A 25702-nucleotide genomic window follows, 5' to 3' on the forward strand; every position below is an offset into this window, starting at 1 on the left:
TTAGCTGTAAACCTAAGAAAATGATGAAACATTAAAAAATTACTTCACAGCAATAGATTATTTGCGAGTATCTATATTCAAACAACGCCACTAGAGAAGTAAAAATAATGCAAAACTATATAGTACTGAGGGTTTACAAGTAATGAGGCCCGGAAAACAGAAAACAAGGCAAAGTTTAGCCTAAAGGAATGGCACAACATACGAGAATTACTTTTGGTGCCAAACTATTATTGTCAGCTCGCAAGGGTAAACAAAAGATTAGTTAACAAATCCACTGAAGGTTATGAAATATACATTCCAGTGTGAATGCACCCCACTGAAATCCAGCTAAAAGACTGGAAAATAATGAACAAGCTACCATCATCACAGGTGTTCACCAGCTGACAGTAGGAACAAACTGAGCTTTTTCCCTACAGCTAGTGAGTGGGTGGGACTAGTAGTCACCTAGGTTTGAAGTGTTACCCATGAAATTTTTAATTCAAGCTGCTGTATAAGTGGAACTTATAGCTATGTAATTACTCAGTAAGTTACATGTACAAAAAGCAATTCTATGCAAACATTAGTAATACTATAGTACTCACAGTAATCAGGTTCATGAAAAATTCTTAATTCTTGTCTCACAGTCTTTCGAAAAAAAACACGGCTTACCTTAACAATAGCATCTACAAGCACTGTGAGAGGTGGAGGTAGTGGTGGTCCTTCAGTAAACCAGTCACATATTATCAAGTAGTCTACTTTATCTCGAAGTGTTACCCAAAGCGTCCTGGATGGTTCTTCTAATTCACTACCAATTCTTGCTGCAGTTAACCTGTTAAAAGCAATTTTACTTTTTTTTTTAACCTTGCAACCAAAAAATATTCAGTAAAATAAAAACAGTAATTTTCATTAATGGCTTCCAATATGTCAGTACCTGCACTTCTTACTACTAGTTTCAGCTAGCCACAAAAGGAATGGAAAAAAATTGCTACATACAGTACAGAACAGTCCAGCACCATGCAACCAAAAATATGCATCTAGATAAATGTTGTACTTGGAAGATTGTTATGTATTGTAACTTTCAATAACACACTGCATTTTATTAATCACAAGGTTTACACTCTAGACATCCCAACATCAACAAATTGCTAAATGCCTGCTGTTGCTAATCTAATCAGTATAGCCTATCATAGGCTAGGTCACTATCTCCTATCTCTGTAAAACACCACAGAAATCTCACAGAACAGCATACATGTTTTTGACAGACTCATATCATACCTACATAAAACTCATATATCTAATGCACATCGTGTCAAGAACTTCAACTCCTTTCAATGCCTGCCTCAGAACTTGATAGATGTAATATTTCTGAAGGACACAGATGGTTTGCTTCAAAAAACTTTTGCATCAGGATGCAAATAAGATCTGTCTTTGCCTAAGTGAATCATTAAGGATAAGCAGGATTTCAACAAGAAGGCTATTTTCTCCACAAGAAATCACCATATAAAGAGCAAAATAATGAACCATGTCATCAGGCATTTAGTGACGGTTACCCAGAGAGATAGCCACTCCCCATGAAGCTTATTTCAATGATAGACATACCACAAAAGCATAAATTATTGTACAACATTTGGAACATATGGCCTGGTAATGGGACTGGGGAGACTATCCAGTGCCATCAAAAGAATGAGAAGACAGATTTTCATACTACAGCTACACCTGCTGGAGGGTTATGTATCCTATGCTACTGGGATTTTTTCATACTATAGCTACACCTGTTGGGGGTGTCATGTATCCTATGCTACTGGGTTTTGGGTGTGTGCTTGATGGGATGGGCCAAACCCCTGACACTGTGTTAAATTGAGGTGCCAGTGTACCAGGAATGACTTCAGGTGTACATGTTTTGCTGCTCTGCATTCTTTGAGAACTCCCATATCATAAACTATGGCTTTTATACTGTTGTCTTAAAAGAAATACTGAACATCAGTTCCCATTAGAATGAGACAAATCCCTCGAAGATGCCAAGCATTCAGACTTTCGAATGTATATAAGTAATTAAAATTGTTGTCATATAAGTAATTAAAATTTTTGTCAATCATTGTATACCCTGTGACAGAAATAATTCAAATAAAAAAAATACTTGGAAACTACTAATCCAAATAATTTTTGCAACTTACCCAGGTTTTAATAACTCTTCTGGAATACTGACAACATTGGGTAACTTAATCTGAGACTCAATAAAGTGATGCTGTGGTCTTGTGTCCAAGATCATATATGTAGAACACTTTTCCTTATATAAAGAATACAACTTCTCACATGAAATACAGCCTTCTTCTGTCACTCCTGTTAAAATAGAACCAAAATAACAGTTTCTTAATTGTATATCTTAAAATGGAAAGTGTGCTGTTCAATAAACAAAATAACTAAAATTTATTTATTATTGCATGGAAAAACACTTCCTAACTAATTCTATTCATATCAAACCAGCTGCACTAAGTATAACATTATAATTGTAAGCGATCAGTCCAGCTAAATGTCATGGTGACCTTCAGTTTCTTGCAATGGATGACTTTCTGATACCATAAATTAGTTTTAATCTCAAAAGGGCAAGATTTGGGAAAGCAGATTATAATGAATCTGAACATAAGAGTAATGAGACTAACCTCTGTTAATGCTATGTATGACTTTAAAAAATACTGCTAATGGTCTAAGCCTCTGGAAATGAACACTAACTTCTTAAATGTTTGAGCTCAAAAATATAAAATGCCTAAAATCTTTAGCTAACAATCACCATAATCCTAGATAGGGATATATTACAGAGTTAAAACTAAGAGATGTTAAAAAAAGAAAATACAGATGCCTGTAATGAAAATTTTTCAGCAGGAGGGCTATTAACCATTAATGAACAGATGCCCTCATATGAGTATCAATAACAGGTTTTGAGTAGTGGACAGACTACCTCCAAGTGAGTATCAATTTTATGCACCATCGTTTTGGAGAAATTGAGTGGGAAAGAGGTTCCATTAAGTATATAGCCCATAAATTTACGAATGCCAACTTTTAAGGGACCCATACACTGAAAGATATTATGAACGATTGTCTGAACGATAGTTGTTATCGACACACACACACACACTATTCAGACAGTATGAACGATTTTAGTACCAATTTGAATGTGATATCATGGCAACAGCTCTAGACCCAGGTAGATTCTAGAGTCTGAAAGCTTTGTACACATCTGAACATCCATTGAAGCGAAACCCTAACCTTGAAAAGCTGATAGTTATGTATTTATTCCTTTTACATATGGGGGGGCAGGCATTCACATATATACAACCAATATAAAAGATCCTCTTTACACCATATGAAAAAAATATGAAGTTTTTATGTTAAAACAAAGTTTAATGTATACTTACCTGGCAGGTATATATATAGCTATATTCTCTGTTCCACCTGGCAGAAATTTTCAAAACTCGCGGCAAACGCTAGTAACCTATTAGTAGTTCAGGCAACCACCACCCCGTTACCGTGGCGCTAGCGCTAGGAACCGTTCCCAATTGAGCCAGATTTTCTCTGAACCCTGTCTCCTGAGGGGAGGAGGGTGGGAATTAAATTATATATACCTGCCAAGGTAGTATAACATTAAACTTTGTTTTAACATAAAAACTTCATTTTAATGTATGACACTTACCTGGCAGGTATATATATAGCTGATTGACACATTTGGAGGTGGGTCAAAGACAGCAACATTATTAGAGTATAAAAATATTATTAAAATATTATTAAAACTCTAGGTTCCTTACCTGCTAAGGTAGCTGACTTCATAGGTCCTGCCTCTAAGCCTGCTTAAACCTTAGGAGCTCTCAACAAGGAAGTGTCCTGTATGTTGAAGAAGCTAAGACTGGAACTGACAACTGGACGTGACCAATGTGTTGACAGAACCGTACAGCCCTCTTATGCCACGGCATTCAAGCTAGTAATAGATCATTTACCTGAACTACACACACACCATACCAAGATAATACTCACAAGACTGATAAAAGTACCGAACACTTTTCTCAGACGACCAAAACACAAACACCATCAACCTAATAAAATCAACTAGCTTAAAGAAGGTTATGGGGTAGTAACTCCTTTGCCCAATACTGTACCAGAGGACACGTATGGACCTAGGCGTTGACAATTATCAAAGGTTGTCTGAATATCCCTAAGATAATGAGACGCAAATATTGAATTAGTTCTCCAATATGTGGATTCAATAATTTCCTTGAGGGCTAAATTCTTTTTAAAAGCTAATGAAGTCGCAACTGCCCTGACTTCATGAGCCTTCACTTTCAAAATACCAAAGCTCTGCTCTTGACACAACATATGAGCTTCTCTAATCAACTCTCTCATGAAGAAGGCTAGAGCGTTCTTCGTCATGGGTACTACTGGGGTCTTTAACTGAACACCACAGAGCATCAGAATTCCCTCTGATTCTGCTCTTGTTCTTTCCATATAAAAACGCAATGCTCTCCACCTGGGCAGAGAACTCTTTCTTGCTCGTGACCCACTAACTCAGACAGACCCAAAACTTCAAAGGATCTTGGCCAAGGATTAGCTGGATTCTCATTCTTGGCCAAGAAACCTTCTTGGAATGAACACACTGCGTTGCCATGTCTCCATCCCACCTTCTTCGATATGGCCTGAAGCTCACTAGCTCTTTTAGCCATTGCCAAAGCGACTAAAAAGATAGTTTTCTTAGCAACATCTCTCAGAGAGGATTTCTCTAAAGGCTCGAATTTGCTAGAGGTTACATACTTCAAGACAACATCGAGGTTCCAAGCAGGTGGCCTGCATTGGGGTTGTTTCTTGTACCAAATGACCTAATCAGATCTCTAAGGTCTAAGTTATTCGAGATGTCTAGATCTCTGTGTCTAAACACTGAGGTTAGCATACTTTTATAACCTTTGATTGTGAAACTGACAACAAACCCAATTCCTTCCTCAAGTATAGAAGGAAGTCTGCGATTTGGGTCACAGAGGTACTGGATGAAGACACTTTCCTGTTCTTACACCACTTCCGGAAATTCTCCCACTTCGACTGATATGCTGTGATTGTGGAGGTTCTTCTGGCTCTAGCCACTGCACTGGCCACCTCTCTAGAATATCCCCTCGCTCTGACAAGACTTTCGATAGTCTGAACGCAGTCAGACCCAGAGCGAGGGTATTCTTGTGAAACCTGTCGAAGTTGGGGTTGTCTGAGGTAAATCTACTCTTAGAGGAAGAGTCCTTGGCGTATCTATTGTCCATTCCAGTACCTCTGTGAACCAACTTTGGGCCGGCCAAAACGGGGCTATTAAGGTCATCCTCGTTACCTTGGCTCTCCCTGAACTTCTTCATAACTTTCCCCAGTACCCTTGGAACGGAGGAAAAGGTGCACCATCTAAGTTTGTCCAACTCCATCCGGGAATGCGTCGACCGCCACTGCTTCCTGATCTGGAACCGAGAGAGCAATAGGTTGGTAACCTTTTTGTTCTGGCTGTCGCAAACAGATCTACTACCGGACGGCCCCACAATTTCCACAGGCTCTGGCAAACCTCCATGTGCAACGTCCACTCCGTCGAGAGAAGTTGTTCTCTTCTGCTCAACAGGTCCGCACTCACATTTTTTCTCTCCTTGTATAAACCTGGTGAGCAGCACGACACTTTCCTCTCCGCCCAAAGCAGAACTTCCTTTGCCAGCTTGTAAAGGGGAAAAGAATGAGTCCCTCCTTGTTTGCGGATGTATGCCAGAGCCGTGGTGTTGTCCGAGTTGATCTGCACTGTCTTGTCTCGAATCAACTCTCTGAAGTGCTTCAAGGCCAAGAAAATTGCCATCAGTTCCTTCCTGTTTATGGTGCCAACTTGTTTCTTCCTTGCTCCAAAGTCCCGACACCTCTTGAGGGCCTAATGTCGCTCCCCAACCCGCGTCCGACGCGTCGGAATACAAGATGAGGTCTGGGCTCTTCTGCTGAAGCGACATCCCTCTTGCTAACCTGCCTGGAGTTAGCCACCACTTTAATTCCTCCTTCACTTCGGCAGGAATTAGAAACTGGAAGGAATCCGGTTGCAAGTTGCTCCTTGGCCGATGAATCCTTCAGGAAAAACTGTAGAGGTCTCATGTGCAGTCTTCCTAAAGAAATGAACCTCTATAGCGAAGAGAGTGTGCCCAGTAGACTCATCCACTCTCTTGCTGAGCATCGTTCTTTCTTTAGAAAGTCCTGCACCTTCCGAATGCATAGGGCTTGCCTTTTGGGGGACGGAAAAAGCCCGAAAAGTCACTGACGATATCTTAATCCCCAAATAAACTATCTGTTGTTGGGGATTCAATTAAGATACTTTCCCATGTTTACCACAAGACCTAGGTCTTTTGCTAAGTTCAATGTTTGATTCAGTCCTCCAGACATTGACTTCTTGATTGGAATCTTATCAACCAGTCGTCCAGATAAAAAGACACTCTGATCCCTCTTAAGTGCAACCATCTCGCCACATTGGACATCATCCTCGTGAACACTTGGGGGGCTGTGCAAAGGCCGAAGCACAGGGCCTTGAACTGAAAGACCCTGTCCTGAATCACAAACCTTAAATACTTCCTGCTTCCTGGATGAATCGGAATATGAAAGTATGCGTCTTGTAAGTCCAGGGTCACCATCCAGTCCCCTGGATGTACCGCTGCCAGTACTGAATCGTTCGTTTCCATAATGAACTTGGTCTTTTCTACGAAAAGATTCAGTTGACTTACATCAGAACTGGCCTCCCAACCTCCCGAGGACTTTGCAACCAGGAACAACCGGTTGTAAAATCCAGGGAGATTTCGTGAATCCAGAACAGGCTCTATTGGCCCCTTTCTCTAGCATGGAAGCTACTTGCTCCCACAGAGCTGCTTTCTTCACTAAATTGTTGTAATTTGCCCTGAGGGCTCTCGGAGATGTTGCGAGAGGAGGTCTCTTCAAGAAAGGAATCTTGTACCCTTCCCGAGCTACGTTGACAGCTCAGGGATCTGCCTTCATGATCTGCCAAACTTCCCAAAAACGTTGAAGTCTGGCTCCCACTGTCGTCTGGAGGACTGATATCTCATTGTTTAGAGGTGGTCTTGGCTTCCTCTTTTAGCGGGTACTCGTCTTTACCCCTAAAGGCGGGTCGAGCGAATGTTCTGCCTCGAAAGGGCTGTTGCGAAGGCCTAGTTTTCCATTGGAGTTTTCTTAACCAACTTGGATGGTAAAGAACTTCTTAACTGAAGACGAGAGAAGATCTTGAGTGGCCTTCTGAGAAAGGGAGAGAGCTATATCCCTAATCACCTCTGAAGGAAACAGCTGTTTCGAAAGGGGAGAGAACAGCAACTCCGATTTCTGAGAGTTTAAAACCCCTTTTGAAGCGAAAGAACACAACAGCGATCTCTTCTTTAGTACTCCTGCTGTGAACAAAGAAGCCAGTTCATTCGTTCCGTCTCTCAGAGCCTTGTCATGCAGGACATAATGCTCTTAGCTGTTCCATATCCTGCGAATCTTCTTCTTCTAGGGAGTTCGCCAGTGCTCCCAAAGACCAATCTAGGAAATTAAAGACTTCGAAAGTTCCTAAAAATCCCTTTCCCTTTAAAAAGATGGTCAAACTCGGACGAAGTCCACCAGACCTTAGCAGACTGTAACGCCTGTCTGCGTGAGCTGTCTACTATACTGGAGAAGTCCCCTGGGAGGAGGCAGGTACTCCCAGGCCTAGACTTTCTCCAGTAACGTACCATACTCCTGACTTCGATGCTAACTTAGCTGGTGGAAAAGCGAAAGAGTATTTCCCCGCTTCTTTCTTATCCTTCATCCAGTCATTCACACGTTGAAGGGCCTTCTTCGCAGAAATTGATAGAGTCATCTTAAGGAAAGAGGACTTCTTTGGAGTCCTAGTCTTGGAAAACTGCGATAAGGGAGATAAAGGAGCTGTTGGTTTGAATTCCCCTTCAAAAATAGAAAGAAGACGTGAAGTCAGAATCTTGTAATCTGAAGAAGGTTCCGTATTCTTTTCCTCAACTACATCCAAATCCTCTTCTGCTGAAGAAATGTCTTGCAGATCACTGTCGTGTTGACACTTCGCTGAACGGAATAACGTCCTGCCGCCTGCGTCCTGCGGCTAACGAGAATCGGCGTCCTGCCGCCTATCGATGTCCTGCCGCCTGCGTCCTGCGTCCATCGTAGACACATCTGCTTCCTGCCGCCTGCGTCTTGCGCCCACAATTGATCCCGAATCCTGACGTTTGCGTCCTGGTTTCTTCCGAAACCGTTTCTTCTTCCTGCGTTCTGCGTCCTGAATAACCAAGCGATCGCCCGTCCTCGTAGCGCCAGTACGTCCTGCGTCCTCGGCGAACGCGCCCTTGTCTTCCTTCTTAGAAGACTTAACGGGAAGGAAATCGTCCTTCCGCCTCGAAGATGCCTGCACAGGAGCATCCCAAGACTTCACAAGAACTGCCAGCTTAGACTGCATTTCCTTAAGAAAACCCTTCGTACTATCTTCCTGAATGGCAGAGGACGAAGGAGGAGGATTACGAGCAGGACTGCGACGTAACGGAGAACGATCTTGTACTCTACCCGACGGAGAGAGACGAGGGGAAGACAAACAAGAAGATGGAGAGAGGTCTCTCATCGAAATCCAAGGACGAGAAGGCCGTACTAAGTCGTCTTTAGCCCGAAAGCTCCTCTTCCTCTTGATCGGAACTGCGTCCCCGTCTTCCGAGGAGGACAAAACCTCAGGACTACTCCAAGCCTCACGATCTTGAGCATGTCTCTCAAGAGCGGTCGATGTCCTGAAAGTCCTCTTGAGGGGGCGAGACACAACTGAATACCGACGTTCCCGCTCAGAAGTCGAACCATCCGAGGACGCACACTTCCCAGTTACGCCTTTTCTGCGGCGAACTGCAACAGCCTGGGAACTGCAACAGGACTGTTCGAAGGGACGCCTGACCGCGACAAAACCTCTCTGCCTCCTCGACTGTCGACATGCCTTCTCCCTTGGGTCTGGGAGCTTGACAGAGGTCTAGGTCTAGGAGCACGAGAGAGACGATCAGACGCCCCCTCCACTACACTTTCACTGACATCAAAAGCACTAACTTTATCCGTAAGTCGCTGTATCTGGTCGCCCATGGACGCAAGGGCAGCGAACACCTTCACAATCTGTGTATCGTTCGCCTCCTCCGATACAGCAGCGGGCGCAGGAGAAGGAACTACCAATTCTACGTTAGAAGGAGCTGGAGAGGAAATACATTCACTCCTTTTGCTAGAAGAATTCGACTTCTCACTACGAGAAACAGATCTCCTTACACGATCTTTCTCAAGCCTTTCAACATATTTCATAAAATATCTTCATTCCTTCTCTGATAAATTCTCACATTCAAAACACCTATTCTCCCAAGTACACACATTCTCTCTACACTTCTTACAAATAGTATGAGGGTCGACCGAAGCTTTCGGCAACCTTACCTTACACCCCTCTTTTATACAAACTCTAAACATACTTCCAGTATCAGACATCTTTAAAGAACAATCCAAAGCGAATGCCAAGCTAACGTTTCCGAGTACAATACCAAAAATCCATGAAAAGTCAGCAACGAGAATGAAAATCCTAGCAGGGAACCCACCAACAATGTTGCCGGTTTCGGCTGGCAGAGAAATCTGGCTCAATTGGGAACGGTTCCTAGCGCTAGCGCCACGGTAACAGGTGGTGGTTGCCTGAACTACTAATAGGTTACTAGCGTTTGCCGCGAGTTTTGAAAATTTCTGCCAGGTGGAACAGAGAATATAGCTATATATATACCTGCCAGGTAAGTGTCATACATTAAAAGATAAGTTAAGAACTGAACATGACAATAACCATTAGTTGTAGCATCAGTTTTTGCTGCTTCCGCGGCTTGTTTTGCCTTCCTCTCTCTTTCTCTTTCCTTTTCAAGCTTTTCAGTGGCTCTTTTCTCTTCAGCTAGTTTTTCAGCTTGCTTAGCACTATTTTTAAACTCATATCTGAAAAAGAAAAAACACAAATACATTTACCATTGAAATTAATTTATGGAAAGTTGTCAATCTGCAAAAGATTCAAACCAAAATATTACTTCATAAACTGCAATTCTTTAAATAAAATATCAAGATTTTTAAAATACTTTTTAAAAAATCAAGCTTTGCTCCATAAATATTACTGATGTTATGCTACCCAGTACCTATAGTTTGAGTTTTAACTCAGTTTGAGTCTTCAACAAAGGAAGTTAGTTTCAAGTTTTACTATAGTAATGTCAAACTAACTAAAGGATGCCCCATATCAACTACTACTGCCTTAGTAAGAAGATAAAGAAGAAACCCATCCCATGGCTCAGAGGGAGGCACTTTCAATAAAATACAAGTTTTACATTTATGAAAAATAATATTAAATTCTGTACGTATCAACACACTGCACAAAGCTCTTATTTTTACTTATGCTGACTCACTACAGGGATGAGAGGCTACGTCAGCTCTTCAAAATACCTGTCTAATTGGAGATTACCAAGATTTTATGTACATATATGAGTAAGCTTGAAAAATGACAAATTTTTAATCTATTTGTATTTTTCATAGCTAACAAGCCTGAGGTCTTAACAATAGGATAATCTTCTAGTGCCAGCTAGAAACCAGTTAAAAACAATAAATAATTGTAAAGCAAGGAATCTGTGGCATCTGGCAACTCATGCGCACATGAATAATGGGTATATATGGTCCATAGAAAAAATGTTATTGTTATTATACAATTAAGTTTGTTCATACTTACCTGGCAGATATATATATAGCTGTATTTTCTGACGTCCGACAGAAATTTAAAAACTCGCGGCACACGCAGTGGGCGGCCAGGTGGTAGTACCCATTCCCGCCGCTGGGAGGCAGATATCAGGAACCATTCCCATTTTCTATTCATATTTTTATTAATGTCTCTGTCTCCTGAGGGGAGGAGGGCAGGCACTTTAATATATATATCTGCCAGGTAAGTATGAACAAACTTAATTGTATAATAACAATAACATTTTGTTCATGCCACTTACCTGACAGATATATATATAGCTGAATCCCACCTTCGGATGGTGGGAAGAGACAGAATAGGATTTTTTATTTGGAAACTTAAATTAAGTAGATGATATACATCTTGGTTCCTACCTGTTTGCAAGTAGACTATGTGATTACTGTCACGTAAGGCTGCTTTTGCTTAATCACAGAGTTGCCAGCCAGGTGGAGACCTGTAGTGCTGGTGCGCTCTGGATGATCTGTCAACGGGTGCGAGACCTCAGCGTGACAAGACCATCGAGGCCATACAAATGAGGGCAACGAAGCAACTGACCAACCACCTGACCAACTATTCACAAAAACCCCTTAAAACTAACTAAAGGATGGGAGATCTTCACATAAGACTCACCACAACCTAAAAACACAACAACCTACCCTAAACCTAACTAAGGGATAGGGAAAGAGCTACTTCCGGACCCCAATACTGTGTCCGCAGAAACGCTATGGCCCCACAGTGCATTACAATCGTCATAAATCGTTCTCACATCCCTTACGGTAATGTGAGGCGAAGACGGAGGTTACTCCTCCAAAAGGTGCAATCAAGGATGTCCTTGATTGACATGTTCTTTCGGAAGGCAAGAGAGGTAGCGACGGCTCGTACTTCGTGCGCTTTTACTCGGAAAGAGGCTCAAATCAGTCTTCTGAAAGATGAATGAGCCTCCCGAATAGTGTCCCTTAGAGAAAGCAACAGCATTCTTTCGATAAAGGTAACTCTGGTCTCTTCCACAGAGCACCAGAGGTTACCTGAGGGACCTCTTACCTCTTTCGTTCTATGCACGTAGAACTTGAGAGCCCTGACCGGGCACAGGACTCTCTCTGGTTCTTGGCCCACCAGACTTGACATACCCTTGATCTCGAAAGTCTTCGGCCAAGGGTTCGAAGGATTTTCATTCTTCGCCAAGAAAGTTGGGTTCACGAGCAGACAGCATTGTCCCCTTGAATCCCATTAACTTGCTAAACGCTTGAATTTCACTAACTCTCTTAGCCTGTCGCAAGAGAAGTTAGGAAAAGAGCCTCCTTGTCAGGGTTTCGAAGAGACGCTGCCTGAAGCGGTTCGAAAGTGCTCGACATAAGGAATTTAAGGACTACATCCAGGTTCCATGATGGAGGTCTCATTTGAGGAACCTTCGAGGTCTCGAAAGACTTTAAAAGGTCATGAATATCCTTGTTGTCAGACAGGTCGAGGCCTCTGTGCCTAAAAAAAACCGCTGACAACATGCTTTTATATCCCATTGATGGTAGGGACCGCTAATTTCTGCACATTCCTGAGAAAGAGCAGGAAATCAGCTATCTGGTTCACAGAGGTCGAGGAAGAGGAAAACTCCCTCCTTTTTACACCATGCCCTGAAGGAAGCCCACTTCGATTGGTAAACAGCTCTTGGGTTTAAGCACGTCTCGCATGTGCGATTGCTCTCGCAGCTGCTTTCGAAAAACCTCTCGCTCTGGCCAACTTTTCGATAGTCTGAACGCAGTCAGACCCAGAGCGGAGAGGTTTTGGTGAAACCTTCGAAGTGAGGCTGCTTGTTTGGTAGATCTTTCCTCCAGGGCAATGTCCTTGGAAAGTCTACAAGGAAAGACATGAACTCTGTGAACCATTCTCTCGCTGGCCACATCGGAGCGATCAGGGTTAACCTCGTCCCTTCCGAGGCCGCAAACTTCCTCATGACTTCCCCCAGAATCTTGAATGGTGGGAAGGCGTATAAGTCTAGGCCCAGTCCAATTCCAAAGCAAAGCGTCTACCGCGATTGCTTCTGGATCCAGGACCGGGGAGCAGTAAAGAGGAAGTCTCTTGGTCCTTGACGTTTGCGAATAAGTCGACCAGTGGACGTCCCCACAACGTCCACAGGTCTCGACAAACGTCTTCGTTCAAGGTCATTCCGTCGGTAGGACTTGGTCCCGACGACTGAGAAGGTCTGCCCTGACGTTTTGCACTCCTGCAATGAATCTCGTCAGGATAGTCACCTTTTTTCTCTTTGCCCACAGCAGAATCTCTCTCGCTAGGAAAACAACGTTCTGGAGTGTGTTCCTCCCTGGTTTTTTAAATAAGCGAGTGCTGTGGTATTGTCCGAGTTTATCTGAACAATCTTGTTCTCCAAACTCTTTTCGAAGAACTGCAGGGACAGAAATACTGCTGCCAGTTCTTTGACATTTATATGCCAGGCTACCTGTTCCCCTCTCAAGGAGCCTGACACTTCCTTTCCCCCCTAGTGTTGCTCCCCATCCTGTGATGGAAGCGTCTGAAAACAACCACTAGGTCGGGGCTCAGAAGACTTAGGGACACGCCCTCTTGAAGCTTCTGAGGGTCCAACCACCATCTTAGGTGGTTCTTGATTGGAAGCGATATTCTCAATATGGCATTGAGATCGTCCTTGGCCTTCCACTCGTCCGCAAGGAAAAAATTGGAGAGGCCTGATGTGCAGTCTTCCCAAGGAAACAAACTTTCTAGCGAGGAAATGGTGGTCCCCAGCAGACTCATCCATTCCCTCGCCGAGCAAGTCTCTTTCCTTAGAAAGGCTGAGATCTTTTCTAAGCCTAGCCGCTGACGTTCCTGGGACGGAACGCTCGAAAAGCCACTGAATCCATCTGAATCCCCAGATACACGATGGACTGTGTTGGGGTCAGATGCGGACTTTTCGAGGTTGACCAGAAGTCCCAGGGACTTCGCTAAGGCTAAAGTGAACTGCAAGTCCTTCAGACTTCTTCTCTCCGACGACGCTCTGATCAGCCAGTCGTCGAGGTACAGGAAACTCTTATTCCCGAAGAGTGTAGCCACCTCGCTACGTTCTTCATTACTACTGTGAACACCATCGGAGCCGTGTCAGTCCGAAGCACATAGCTCTGAACTGCCATACTTTGTTGTCTAAGACAAACCTTAGATACTTTCTTGAAAGAGGGTGGATCGGGATGTGAAAGTACGCGTCCTGCAAGTCTAAGGATACCATCCAGTCGCCCGGTCTCAACGCTCCCAGAACAGAATGAGGCGTCTCCATCGTGAATTTGTTCTTTTCCACGAAAAGATTGAGCCTGCTTACATCTAGAACTGGACGCCAACCTGACGACTGCTTCGGTACTAGGAAGATTCTGTTTGTAAAAACCTGGAGACCCCAGGTCGCGACTTGTTCCACCGCTCTTTTGTCGATCATCTGCTGAAGGAGATCGAACAATACTTTACTTTCTTTTCTCCCTGATAGGATGGAGAAAGGTCTCTGGGAGTCGTAGAAAGAGGAGGAAGATCTAAAAAGGGGATCTTGTACCCCTGCTCCACGATCTTGAGGGACCAAGAGTCCGTGTCTCTCTCTCTCCAGCGCTCCCGCAAAAAACTTCAGTCTGGCTCCGACTGGTGTCTGAAGGGACATGCTTCTCACTTGGAAGGCTTTGGCTTAAAAGGAAGCTCCTTCCTCGTGAAAAACCCTCTCCTCGAGGAGCTGCTCTCGAGGGGGGAGCCCCACGAAAGGGCTTTACTTTCTTCAGCGGTCGAACCGCAGCTGAAGAGGTTGAAGGTACGGCTGACCGTCTTGTAGACTGGGCCAAAAGGTCCTGAGTTGCCTTCTCTTGTAAGCTGTTCGTCAGGTCCTTTACCAAAGTCTGGGGGAAGATGTGTTCGAAAGAGGCGAAAACAGCAAATCCGCTTTCTGAGCTGGAGTCACCGAACGAGCTGTGAAGTTGCACAGCAAAGCTCTCTTTTTTAATAAAGAAACCGTTCCAAAATGAGATACGAGCTCCTCCGAACCATCCCTGACGGCTTTGTCCATACATGCTAACACGCTGGACAGCTCCCCCAGACTGAGAGAATTCTGGGCTTCTCGCTTGCAGATCCAGAACTCCCAAACACCAGTCAAGGAAGTTTGAACACTTCCAGCGTCCTGAGCAGACCCTTCAATGATGGTCAGTCTCCGACGCGGTCCAGGTTACCTTAGGCAGAGGGTAAAAGCGACCTCCTCTGCAAATCCACTAGGCTGGAGAAATCTCCTTGAGCCGAAGAAGGGATACGAACTCCCACTTCATCTTTGGTTCTATACCAAATGCCCCCTTTTCCACTAAGTCTAGTGGAGGCAAGGCGAAGGTCGTCTTGCCTTGGTCTCTCCTTCGTACCATCCAATCCTGGAGCTTTTTAAAAGCACGTTTCGTTGAGAGAGAAGTTTTCATCTCTACAAACTCCGGGGTTTTTCCAGTTTTAGATGAAGAAAACTGCGAAGGAGGAGACTTGGGAGCTGCGGGCTGAAATTTGTCTTCAAAAGAAGAACGCAAGAGTCGTACGAGGACTTTATAGTCCGAGATAGACGGGGCTGCAGCAGGTTCCTCTTCAACCGATTCAGCCGAACTACTTAGCTCTCCTTCTTTCTCTAAACGGAAGAGGAGACCGTCTGTCAGGAGAGGGCGTCCTAATGTCAGGTCTTGGCTTGATCAAAGGACCCCTATCCTTGCTAGAGGCAGCCTTATTTCGGCTGTCTTCTTTATGACGCTTACTGCTCGATGAAGGTAGAGCGTCCTGAGGAGGACGAGCGTCCTCAGCGTCTTCCGCAGCAGTCTCACCTGCCCGGAGAAGCGTCCTTACATTTCTTCTTCGCTGGCATACGTGCCTGTGCGCGTAAAAACTAGCGTCTGGGGGTACGACTTCTTGGTCAAGAATCCCCAAAACGTCTTGAAAGGCGGCCTGAACGTCCTGGCGAGCTTCCTGCCAAGCGTCCTGCCGAGCCGTACCTGGTGAGCGTCCTGCCGAGGCGCCTGTCTAGCGTCCTGGCGAGCGTCCTGACGAACGTCCTGCCTAGCGTCCTGCCAAGCGTCCTGACGAACGTCCTGCCTAGCGTCCTGCCAAGCGTCCTGACGAGCGTCTTGACAAGCGTCCTGACGAGCGTCCTGCCGAACGTCCTGCCGAACGTCCTCGTAACAGAGCGTCCTCCTCAAAAGCGTCCTGACGTAACGTCCTTCTAGAGGACCGAACGAGATCGGCGAATCGCCGAAGGAGAAGCGATCGGCGAACGAGACGAAGTAGGTGAAGGAGAAGGAGACTGCTTAGTCCTCTTGACAGGCAGTCTAAGGTCCTTCCTCCGCTTAGGCTCGACTGCTGCTAGGCGAGTCCTCTGAGCCATAAGCGAGGATAGCTGGTCCTGAAGGGACAAAAGAATGTTCTTCGTTGGGGAAGAATGAACAGAGGAAGCAGGACTGATCCTGTGAGAAGACGAGGGGCGAGGGGACGCCTCCTTCCTTCTCACAGGTACAGCTACCTGCTTCTCAGGTATACGCGCCTGTGCACGCAACCTAGAGTCCTCATCGGAGGAGATCCTACCTCTCTTCTGAGGCGGAAAAAAAACGTCATACGCGTCCTCCGACGAAAGCGGCGAAAGAGGACGTGAAGCGTCCTCCGCACGAAACGTCCTTTTCAAAGGACGAGAGTCTCTCCGAGCGCTCCACCCCTTGCGCGGGGAGGACGCTTCGAGGACGAAAAGCACTCTTTCAGGACGCGCGCTCGTGCACGGTCCTTGGCAGCCTGGGTCTTTGCTACAGGCCTGCCGAAGGGACGCCAGATCGGTGGGAAGCCCCCCGTAACCCTCTTGCGGCTTTCGACATACCTACTCCCTGGGTCTTGGGAGTCTGATAGAGGTCTAGGCCTAGAGGCATTATGGGGGCCGATCTGACGCCCCCTCCACAACACTGGGGGCACGATCACACACTTGCACCGAGCCAGTTTCTAAGGCTTTCACTTTGGTCTCCAGAGTGCGAAGAGACTCCAAAATCAGAGAAGAGCATTCGCTTCTCCCGACACAGAATCAGAGCCCGAAGGCAACACAGGTTTAGGGTTGTAAACACTACAGGTGTTAATGCAGGAGAGATGTTAGCCTTACCTTTGAAAGAACCACTCCTGGAGGAAGACCTCCTGATCCTATCGCGCTCCAATTTAAGGCGATAGGACTCATATACTCTCCATTCATCATCGGTCAATTTCTCACATTCATTGCACCGATTATCAATCAAACAATTAAGCCCCCTACAACTCATACATACTGTGTGGGGGTCTACCGATGCTTTCGGTAGCCTCACCTTACAATCAGCCCTCACACACACTCTGAAACTCACAACACTTGATCCAGACATATCTTATATAGAAAAGTCAATCCAAAATCAAAAAACGGTCCACTATCACGCATGCCAATTCAACAATCCAATTCAATACCAAAAAATCAATCAGATACTTAAAAGCGAGTCAATTTCCAAAAAATCCTGAGCAGAGGTCTGTAAACAGATGTTTACCGACCGGCGACAGAAAAAAATATGAATAGAAAATGGGAATGGTTCCTGATATCCGCCTCCCAGCGGCGGGAATGGGTACTACCACCTGGCCGCCCACTGCGTGTGCCGCGAGTTTTGAAATTTCTGTCGGACGTCAGAAAATACAGCTATATATATATCTGTCAGGTAAGTGGCATGAACAAATCTGCAAATAGGAGAGTCCGTGAATAGCCAGGGGCTGACTGTATTGGTAAAATTACTATACAAAATACTTAGAGAAATGACCCACCTACGACTAAGGCTTTTCTGTAGCTCCTCTGCTCTGCCAATCACTTTTACAGTCATCTTAGGATCCAAGAGGCTATCATAATACTTCTTATTATTCTTGTATTCTTCTTGCTTCTGTATAGACTGGAAAGAGACAAACATAGGTCAAACCTTCAGCGAATTCAAGGACCCCACCTTTTAAACACTTTAGTATTGTTTCATTTGCATTTTTTGCCAAGTGTCATCAGCAGAAGCTGTCATTATTATCACATTTCTACAGTTATTGTTATTACTGGTATTTTCCTTTTTCCATTATTACTGGGACTATTATCTGTATAGTTCTGATACATTCAATTTTCATATTTAGCCTTCTGGACCTGACTACTGTAACCAACTAGTCCCCAGGAATTTAATTATATACAATCTGTTCACTAATTATTTTAATTCTAAAGGTTTTTTTCACTATTCTCAATATTATTTTAAACCTGTTCACTACTTGAATAACATTGGGTCTTAAAAAAAATACTAAATATAAAATTCCCATCATAACTGAAATAACTTATTGTACACACAAATTTATTCTCAAGAATGAGATGTGAGACCAAATAAAGCAAGTCAAAATTGGCGGGGAGTGGTACTCACATCCCACATCTACCTGCTGATAGTTAATTACCTTCTTAACAAGCTTCCACAGCTCAACCAGACTGAAATATACTCCTAATTAAACACAAGATTTTGAATTACAATAGGAACAAACATATTTTATCATTATACTTTCAACAGCTGAGCAAAACTGCTAAGACGTTATTAATTCTCCTACATAATAAGTAAAAACATGATTATATTTCTAACTGTTAAAATTCCATGTCTACTTCCCTCAAAGTCAAAATACACATACCATAACAATTGAGAAATATCTCATATATAGAACGTAAGACTTTTCTTCATCTTTCCTTCCATCAACTAACTGTGCTTCTTTCAACACTCGCTGGGCAGTTTTAACCAACCTGAAAAAGCAAAATGAAAAATGATTCTTGGGGCCTAAAAATAAATGTTTCATCACAAACTCATTGCATTTAATTTGGCCTATTCAGGCTTGTGTAAATCCGTGCACCAGTATTCCATAAAAAAAGCAAAAAGATGAGCTACTGCTATTGGTAAAGGACTTGAATTGATTATACTATACTGGCAGTGTCTGGTTCACGATGTCTCAGCATAGGTGTCTTGGTTTGCAAGGTAAGCTATAAGGCTCTCTTTTTCTAGTTTTTGAGCAAGATCCTTTGTCCTTTGTTGTAACTAATGTCAGGGTTAAATTCACTATATTCACCTGGATCAACTTGAGAGATTTATTGTACCTATGTATTACGTAGTTAGTCTTCTAACCAGTTTGTCGGAGTGCTTCAGGTAATCAACAGGATCCTAGCCCAGCCCCCTCCCTCCCCAACCACTTGGACTTAACAACATGGTATCTTCAAGGGAGGACCATCAGAATTTCCACTGACCTCTTAAGCTTTGCCAAGAAATATGACAGTAACCCCTCTCAGTATGAACATCAACACCTACATTTCAGTCCCTCCAAGGGAGAAAAGGCTTCAAAGATTTTGCTTATGGATCCAGATTTTCTTTGGTCACCAATCCCGTCTTGTCAAGGTTCAATAGCCTGATCAGACAGGAGTTTAACTTTCTGCTCAAGCAGAGAGCAGTATAGTATACATACATGTCTACCTTTCAATGTACCAAAAGAATAAAAGAGGGCTTACAGCAAGTGACTTAGGACTCCCCCAACTAATCAATCTGCAACCAATAATGCTAATCACCTTCTTCCCATCCTTCCACAAACATTTCCATCAAAACTGAAATATTTCTAAATAAAGGTGACAATTTGTAACCCTGTAGAACAGTAATTACGTATCTATAAACGGTGCCTGCCTTGTAGGTTTTATAATAGCACCAGAGAAAGTGAGTAACATTACATCATCTCTAAATTAGTATGTAGTATTCATGATAAAAAGACATCTCACATTTCAGGTTTCTTGTATTACTGTACTGTATATTCAAAACTGGAAAAAAAATAAGATAAAATTATGAAGGTAAAAAAAATTCTTCGACAAATAACATCATCTGCAGTCATCAGATTCTCAGTATATCTGAAACCAGAATACGTACTAATGATTCCAAGATCTTATCTCCTTAATGATTGTTTTCACTAATTACCTTAAAATAAGCTAATGCTTACAGTTACACTTAGAAAATAATTCAAGTACTGTTGATACAACTTACAATTTTGGAGGTGCCTTCGGGATATCTTTAACCTGATTGTTAAGCTCACTAAGGGATTTTGCCATATACAATTGCTGCAAACCATCTCCCATCCTGGAATAATAGGAAATAATGTATTAGCATAGCGCTCATGATTATCGCTAAACATTACATCTTAACATCTACAAATACTACCTTGAATTGGTGAGTTGATTTCTTCCCATTTAGTATCAAATAACAATAAATTACGGAAACACAATTAAATATACTGTATAGCTGAATTACTGAGATTATCCCTCAAATCATAGGAATTGCTCAGATGGCATACTGTTACTACTATAAACAAAAGCTCTTTTTGAGTTAAACTGACAATGCCAAGAGTTATATTCATAAAATATTTATGGAGAAGTAAAACCGAGAGCTAACGAAGGTAACTATTCCCAAACCTACCAATAAATACACATACTATATATAACTTTTAAAACACTGTATTTCCCCAATAAATAGCATCCAGTGCCTTTTACACTATGATATTCCTTGGTGCTTGCTGGAAACAACAATAATTGAAGCTTGGTAACAAAGATAGCTACTGATAGGAAGGTTAGTGTGGGGAGTCACCACTGAACTGCCCTTAGTCATCACCTTTTCGGTATCATGGATCATGCAGGGTGGTGGAGGTGGGATTGTAATAAAAGAACAATGGGCTTGCTTCAGGGAGTCATCCAAGACTGAGCTCAATAGGTGAAATTGAGTTCTAATGGGGCACCACTGTTTCCTCCCTTTCATCACTAAATTGACACATGAGACCAATGATCTCTTGAGTGTCAATCAAACTAGACATCCTGTGTTTCTGGTGGAGCAGGACCCTCTGGTCCTATCAGATCCCTAAAAGGATCTTCTTCCAAAAGAGACAACATGACAGCCTACTTTGGGATCACCCATGGGAATGTGATGCAGAATCAGTTCCAAGAGTACCAATCAACGAGCTGCAAACCAAGGAAGACCCTAAAAGGAACAAGGAAAAAGAACAGAAAAAATTCAGTAGTGTGCTAGAGGATGAGTACAGTAGTATTTTCTCCTAACACTGGCAGATGCTTTTTAGCCTTCCACCACTTGCCTGATCCCTACTAATGGAACAATATTGGTGGGGATCCCAAGATGCAGAGGCATGAATTCATCACTCACTCATATACTCTACACTTTCCCTGTTCATTCTTCATTGGCACATTCATGATTCACTAAGAAAATCACCATACATACACAAAGGAGTGAAGAAAGTTTCCACTTGCCAGCCAGTGCAGCACAGGAAGACATCCTCACTTGATGGCAACTGAAGGAAAAAGCTTCATGAAGGCAAGTACGTGGGGACTTCCCCTCGCTCACCTACCTACCAGGTAACTCCTAGTTACCAGCTCATTAAGAGGAATACTCCTAAATAAAAAGTGATGGTTCATATTCTCATAGGGACTAATCAAATTTTGCATTTAAGATCACTTACTTCCTAAGTAGCCTAGGTTAGTTGTTTTCAAAACTTGAAAATCATCCAACATAGCAGACTTCCCTGAATACAGGCAGTCCCCGGGTTACAACGGGGGTTCCGTTCTTGAGACACGTCGTAAGCCAGAACATCATCAAAAATCCTAAGTAAACCTTATTTTTAATGCTTTGAGTGCATTCAAAACTATGTAAACTGCATTCTTATTGGATATTTCATAAAATAAAATTGCAAATATTGATTATTTTGCATTTTTGGTGTCATATTTCTTCTGCCAGATCAGCGTTGTAGGCATCATAACCCTGGAAATAATTTCTGATGAATATAATTGAAAAGCACCTTGACCTCAGAATGTTGTAAACCGAAACCCGTCGTAACCCGGGGACTGCTTGTACACAATCTTGTCGGCAAATTGACACATTATCAAGCCACACAGACTTACCTAAAATCCCCCCCAGAATAATTGGGTTACTAAAACATTACTATATAGTACATTCACATAATGGTTAGATCTTGTGCCTACGAGACGTTTGTTTGACAGCCTCTGATTGGCTGGTACGGGAGGCAGACTACTGGCTCAGTGGCGTCATATTTTCGTTTGGTTGCTTAGAAAACTAGCATTATGTTTACATTTCTTCATTATCTCACGTTTTACAAAAGATAGGAAATTTTTGGTCATACCAAAGGATTTAGTATCAAATGTACAATTAATTAATCTTTTCCTGAAATCAATAAGTTAAAATACAAAGAAATTACAACGAGTAGAAGTGAAGAGAGAAACATTTCATTCTTTATACCTGTTTTTATTTATCGTCGGATTTTGCATAATTCATGAGATGAAGATAAAATAAAATCTTGTGTTTTTAAACAATAAAATCACCCTGAATACGCTGGTGCTTTCAGATTTTAGATGTGTGTAATATGTAAAGAGAAAATGAAGAATATGTCTAATTATGTTGCATCTGTACTTGACTCGGTTTGACGGTAGTGCCAAGAGACGCAAGATATCGTGGGGTCTGGCCGTCTGGCTCTCTCAGCTAGAGCCGTTGGCAGTTGCCAATTGGCGATATGAGAAGTTTGCAGTTTCGAGAATATGTATTTACCGAATTATTATGCCATTACATTTTCTGTAAATAAATGCATAGATTTCCCATTATGACTTTCAAACATTTTTACTCAAATATCCATATATGTCTGTATTTCTGGACATATCTGATAAAAAAAAAAAAAGTAAAAATAATCAGATGGATGCATCTGGGTGTTGGCTTCAATTTAGTCTAGGTGAGAAATGTACATGCTTTATGAGGCTCACTGATAAATAACAGAACTTGTTTCTCTGGATAATTACATCAAAAGCTTATGGTTTTCATATGTTCCCTCAATAAACAAAAGTACATTTGTTTATTTCTTACCATAAAACTTGTTGACGATGTAACGAATACAATATTCTGTCTTTTTCAGAATTGCTGGAGTTAGTCTTACACCAGACTTTGCAAGATATTAATTTCTTTTTGTCCATATCGGTAGCCTAATGACATACCAATGTAAGCCTACTGTGTATGACTTTCTTTTGTGTTTTATGACATAATATATCTGCATGAATTTCTATTCTTTTCGTTTAAAAAGATGAAGATATAACAGTCTTCTGAAAATGTATGACATATAATCGGTAAATACATATTCTCGAAACTGCAAACTTCTCATATCGCCAATTGGCAACTGCCAACGGCTCTAGCTGAGAGGGCCAGACAACCTGACCCCACGATATCTTGCGTCTCTCGGCACTACTATCAAACCGAGACAAGTACGGATGCAACATAATTAGACATATTCTTCATTTCTCTTTACCATAATTACCACATCTAAAATCTGAAAGCACCAGCGTATTCAGGGTGATTTTATTGTTTAAAAACACAAGATTTTATTTTATCTTCATCTCATGAATTATGCAAAATCCGACGATAAATAAAAACAGGTATAAAGAATGAAATGTTTCTCTCTTCACTTCTACTCGTTGTAATTTCTTTGTATTTTAACTTATTGATTTCAGGAAAAGATTAATTAATTGTACATTTAATACTGAATCCTTTGGTATGACAAAACTTTCCTATCTTTTGTAAAACGTGAGATAAATGAAGAAATGTAAACATAATGCTAGTTTTCTAAGCTACAAACGAAAATATGACCCACTGAGCGAGTAGTCTGCCTCCCGGTACCAGCCAATCAGAGGTCGCCAAACAAATGTCTCGTAGGCACAAGAATCTACCTTATGTGAATGGACTATAGTGATGCACAGTTAAACACACATTAATTTATCATAACAATCTTGTAAATGAAGCTATTGTTCTACAATATTAACAGCATGTACTAGTTACTGTAAAACCATAAAGATATCATATCACTGTCCACATTATGAAAAGGTCTGAAGAAAAGTTCCTCAGTGGTTTTCAGCAGAAACAGACTTGATTGGGCTACCCCTGAGCTTTTGAAATAATTAAGTTATTATTCAACCACTTTTGCTTTTTCCAAAGAGAACTGAGAGTTAGCCTAAGCTAGGCTGAATCAAAGGCTTAGGCATTACGCACATTTCATTATTGCAGGATATGTTTGAATAGCTGACGTCACGTCTGAAGTGATCAGCAGATGCAGGAATAGCTAAGGCTAAGATGTGAGAAATTACTGGTAAAACATGAAACTACTGCCGTGTCCTGGTTCCTGCCAGTCACCGACTGGAATGTTTACCACCTTTTGCCCATGATTTTGTTTGCGTTTATGCTGGGGACAGGTTCTGCAGATGTTAACAAACCAAACCTTTCCTAAAATGCCAGGACATGGCTTAGACCTAACTACCTAACCTCACTTATGGCATCGTGCCCTAAGCTGGCCAGTAGAACTAAACATCAGAGACAATGGACTTAGGTAGTAGGTAGTGGGTAGCTCAAACAAAAATCTTTGCTACCCTATTGTGTTTGATTCGACCTTGATTGGAACAAATTTATAGTACCTAGATTTGGCCTTTCATCTTTTCGACTAAGATTGTGATACTAGGAGGTTGTTGGAGGGGTTGGACAGCGAAGTAAAGCAATCTGTAAAACTTTACTTCGGTTGCGCGGCCTGATTCCCGCCAGTAGCCAATCAGGACAGATGACTTCTTTGTTTGTGGGGGGTCAAGGTGGTCCCCCACCCCCAGCCAAGTCAGGGTATGTCACCCTAAGTTAGGTTACGTAGGTAAGAACTGGTTAGGTCAGGGCCTAGCATTACTACCTAGGTAGTAGGTAGCTAGCTAGTCTACGCTAGTCAAGTGTTAAAGAAGAGACGACCCCAAGGTTGCTAGTTCCTATACTAGTAGCTAGTCATGACTAGCACAGGCTACCTAGGTAGTAACCTAGTCTAGGATTCGGTACGTGAGACCAGTAGTCTTGATCTCTACTACTAAGGTACTACTAATGTACACTTCCGTGTCACTCCTCCTTCACCTTCTAATTGGCACACTTACTTTATCAGTTTTTCATTGACACTCGTTCATCAAAAGTTCCTTCCTTTCAACTGGGTCATAAGATAACTGCTTACAAATAGGATTATATTTACGTCAGAATACACAACGCTTATGAGGGCAAACGGAGGACACACATCACGTACAACTTTGTCAAAGAAAACGGGACTTTGATGTGTCATTGCAGAATGCAATGGTTTTTCATTGACATAAGTCGGGGTAAAGAAACCCTCGTGGTATCAAAAGAAAAAAAAACTTGAATAAATGATAAAACGAACATCTTTGTCGCGGATAAAACTGATATACAGAAATGACACGTACTGAAGAAAAAGTCAGAAGAAGGAATTGATTCAAAAAAGGTTTTGTGATGAAGTAGGTTCAGCAATTTTTATGACAAAACCATCTGGTTTCGGTACATCTAATGATGGACATACTGCTCACAGGTTTTTCAAGAGTGCAGTAATTGCATCCGAAATTACTGACCTTCATCAGTCCTTTGTTTATAAACTTTCTGTGATTTCATCAACATCGCCATCTGGTCTTGATAGCAATGTAGACACTAATGAAAGGTTTTGCTTGGACACTGCCAAATGTTATGTAAAGAAAAAAAAAACTGGTACTACGTATATTCCCCAATTGCATCGGTAATTAATTCAATTCTTCAGTGATACGCAACTTCACATTCTACCAACTGGCATTTTATCTGAGGCACAAGAAGCAAAGAATAAAGAAGTCAAGCAGTTTAGGGAAACTCTCAAGGAAAACATCACGAATAATGACAATTGAAGATTTAATGAGAAGATTACTCTATTTATCTGATCCTTTGATAAAAGTTCCGTAGGAAAAGTAGACAGACCTGCAAAAACTGAAATACCCGAAGAAAGCAAAAATTTAATATGGTCCAAAAT

At 42.3% G+C, this 25702-nt stretch overlaps 1 protein-coding gene across 1 annotated transcript; it reads right to left on the bottom strand.

Moving 5' to 3' along the window:
* Positions 1-24955, bottom strand: LOC135222422 (ubiquitin carboxyl-terminal hydrolase 8-like). Its single transcript, XM_064260508.1, has 8 exons — positions 24798-24955; positions 19828-19920; positions 18446-18554; positions 17570-17691; positions 9848-9990; positions 2154-2319; positions 649-808; positions 1-12 (listed from the first exon to the last, which is right to left on the bottom strand). Exons 2-8 carry the CDS (start codon positions 19917-19919, stop codon positions 1-3), a joined length of 804 nt encoding a protein of 267 aa, XP_064116578.1. The 5' UTR covers position 19920; positions 24798-24955.
* Between the last annotated feature and the right edge of the window lie 747 nt (positions 24956-25702).

Source organism: Macrobrachium nipponense, chromosome 3 (genome assembly GCF_015104395.2).
Source record: "Macrobrachium nipponense isolate FS-2020 chromosome 3, ASM1510439v2, whole genome shotgun sequence".
NCBI classification, from domain to species: Eukaryota; Metazoa; Arthropoda; class Malacostraca; order Decapoda; family Palaemonidae; genus Macrobrachium; species Macrobrachium nipponense.

Bases quoted from the DNA above. Each gene is read 5' to 3' on its own strand.
- LOC135222422 (XM_064260508.1), bottom strand. From the start codon at position 19,919: ATGGGAGATGGTTTGCAGCAATTGTATATGGCAAAATCCCTTAGTGAG. The intron at 2,320-9,847 runs GTTATTGTCATG...CTATTTTAACAG, and splicing joins AACTGATGCTACAACTAATG to GAGTGACAGAAGAAGGCTGT. The intron at 809-2,153 runs GTAAGTTGCAAA...TGCTTTTAACAG, and splicing joins GAAGAGTTATTAAAACCTGG to GTTAACTGCAGCAAGAATTG.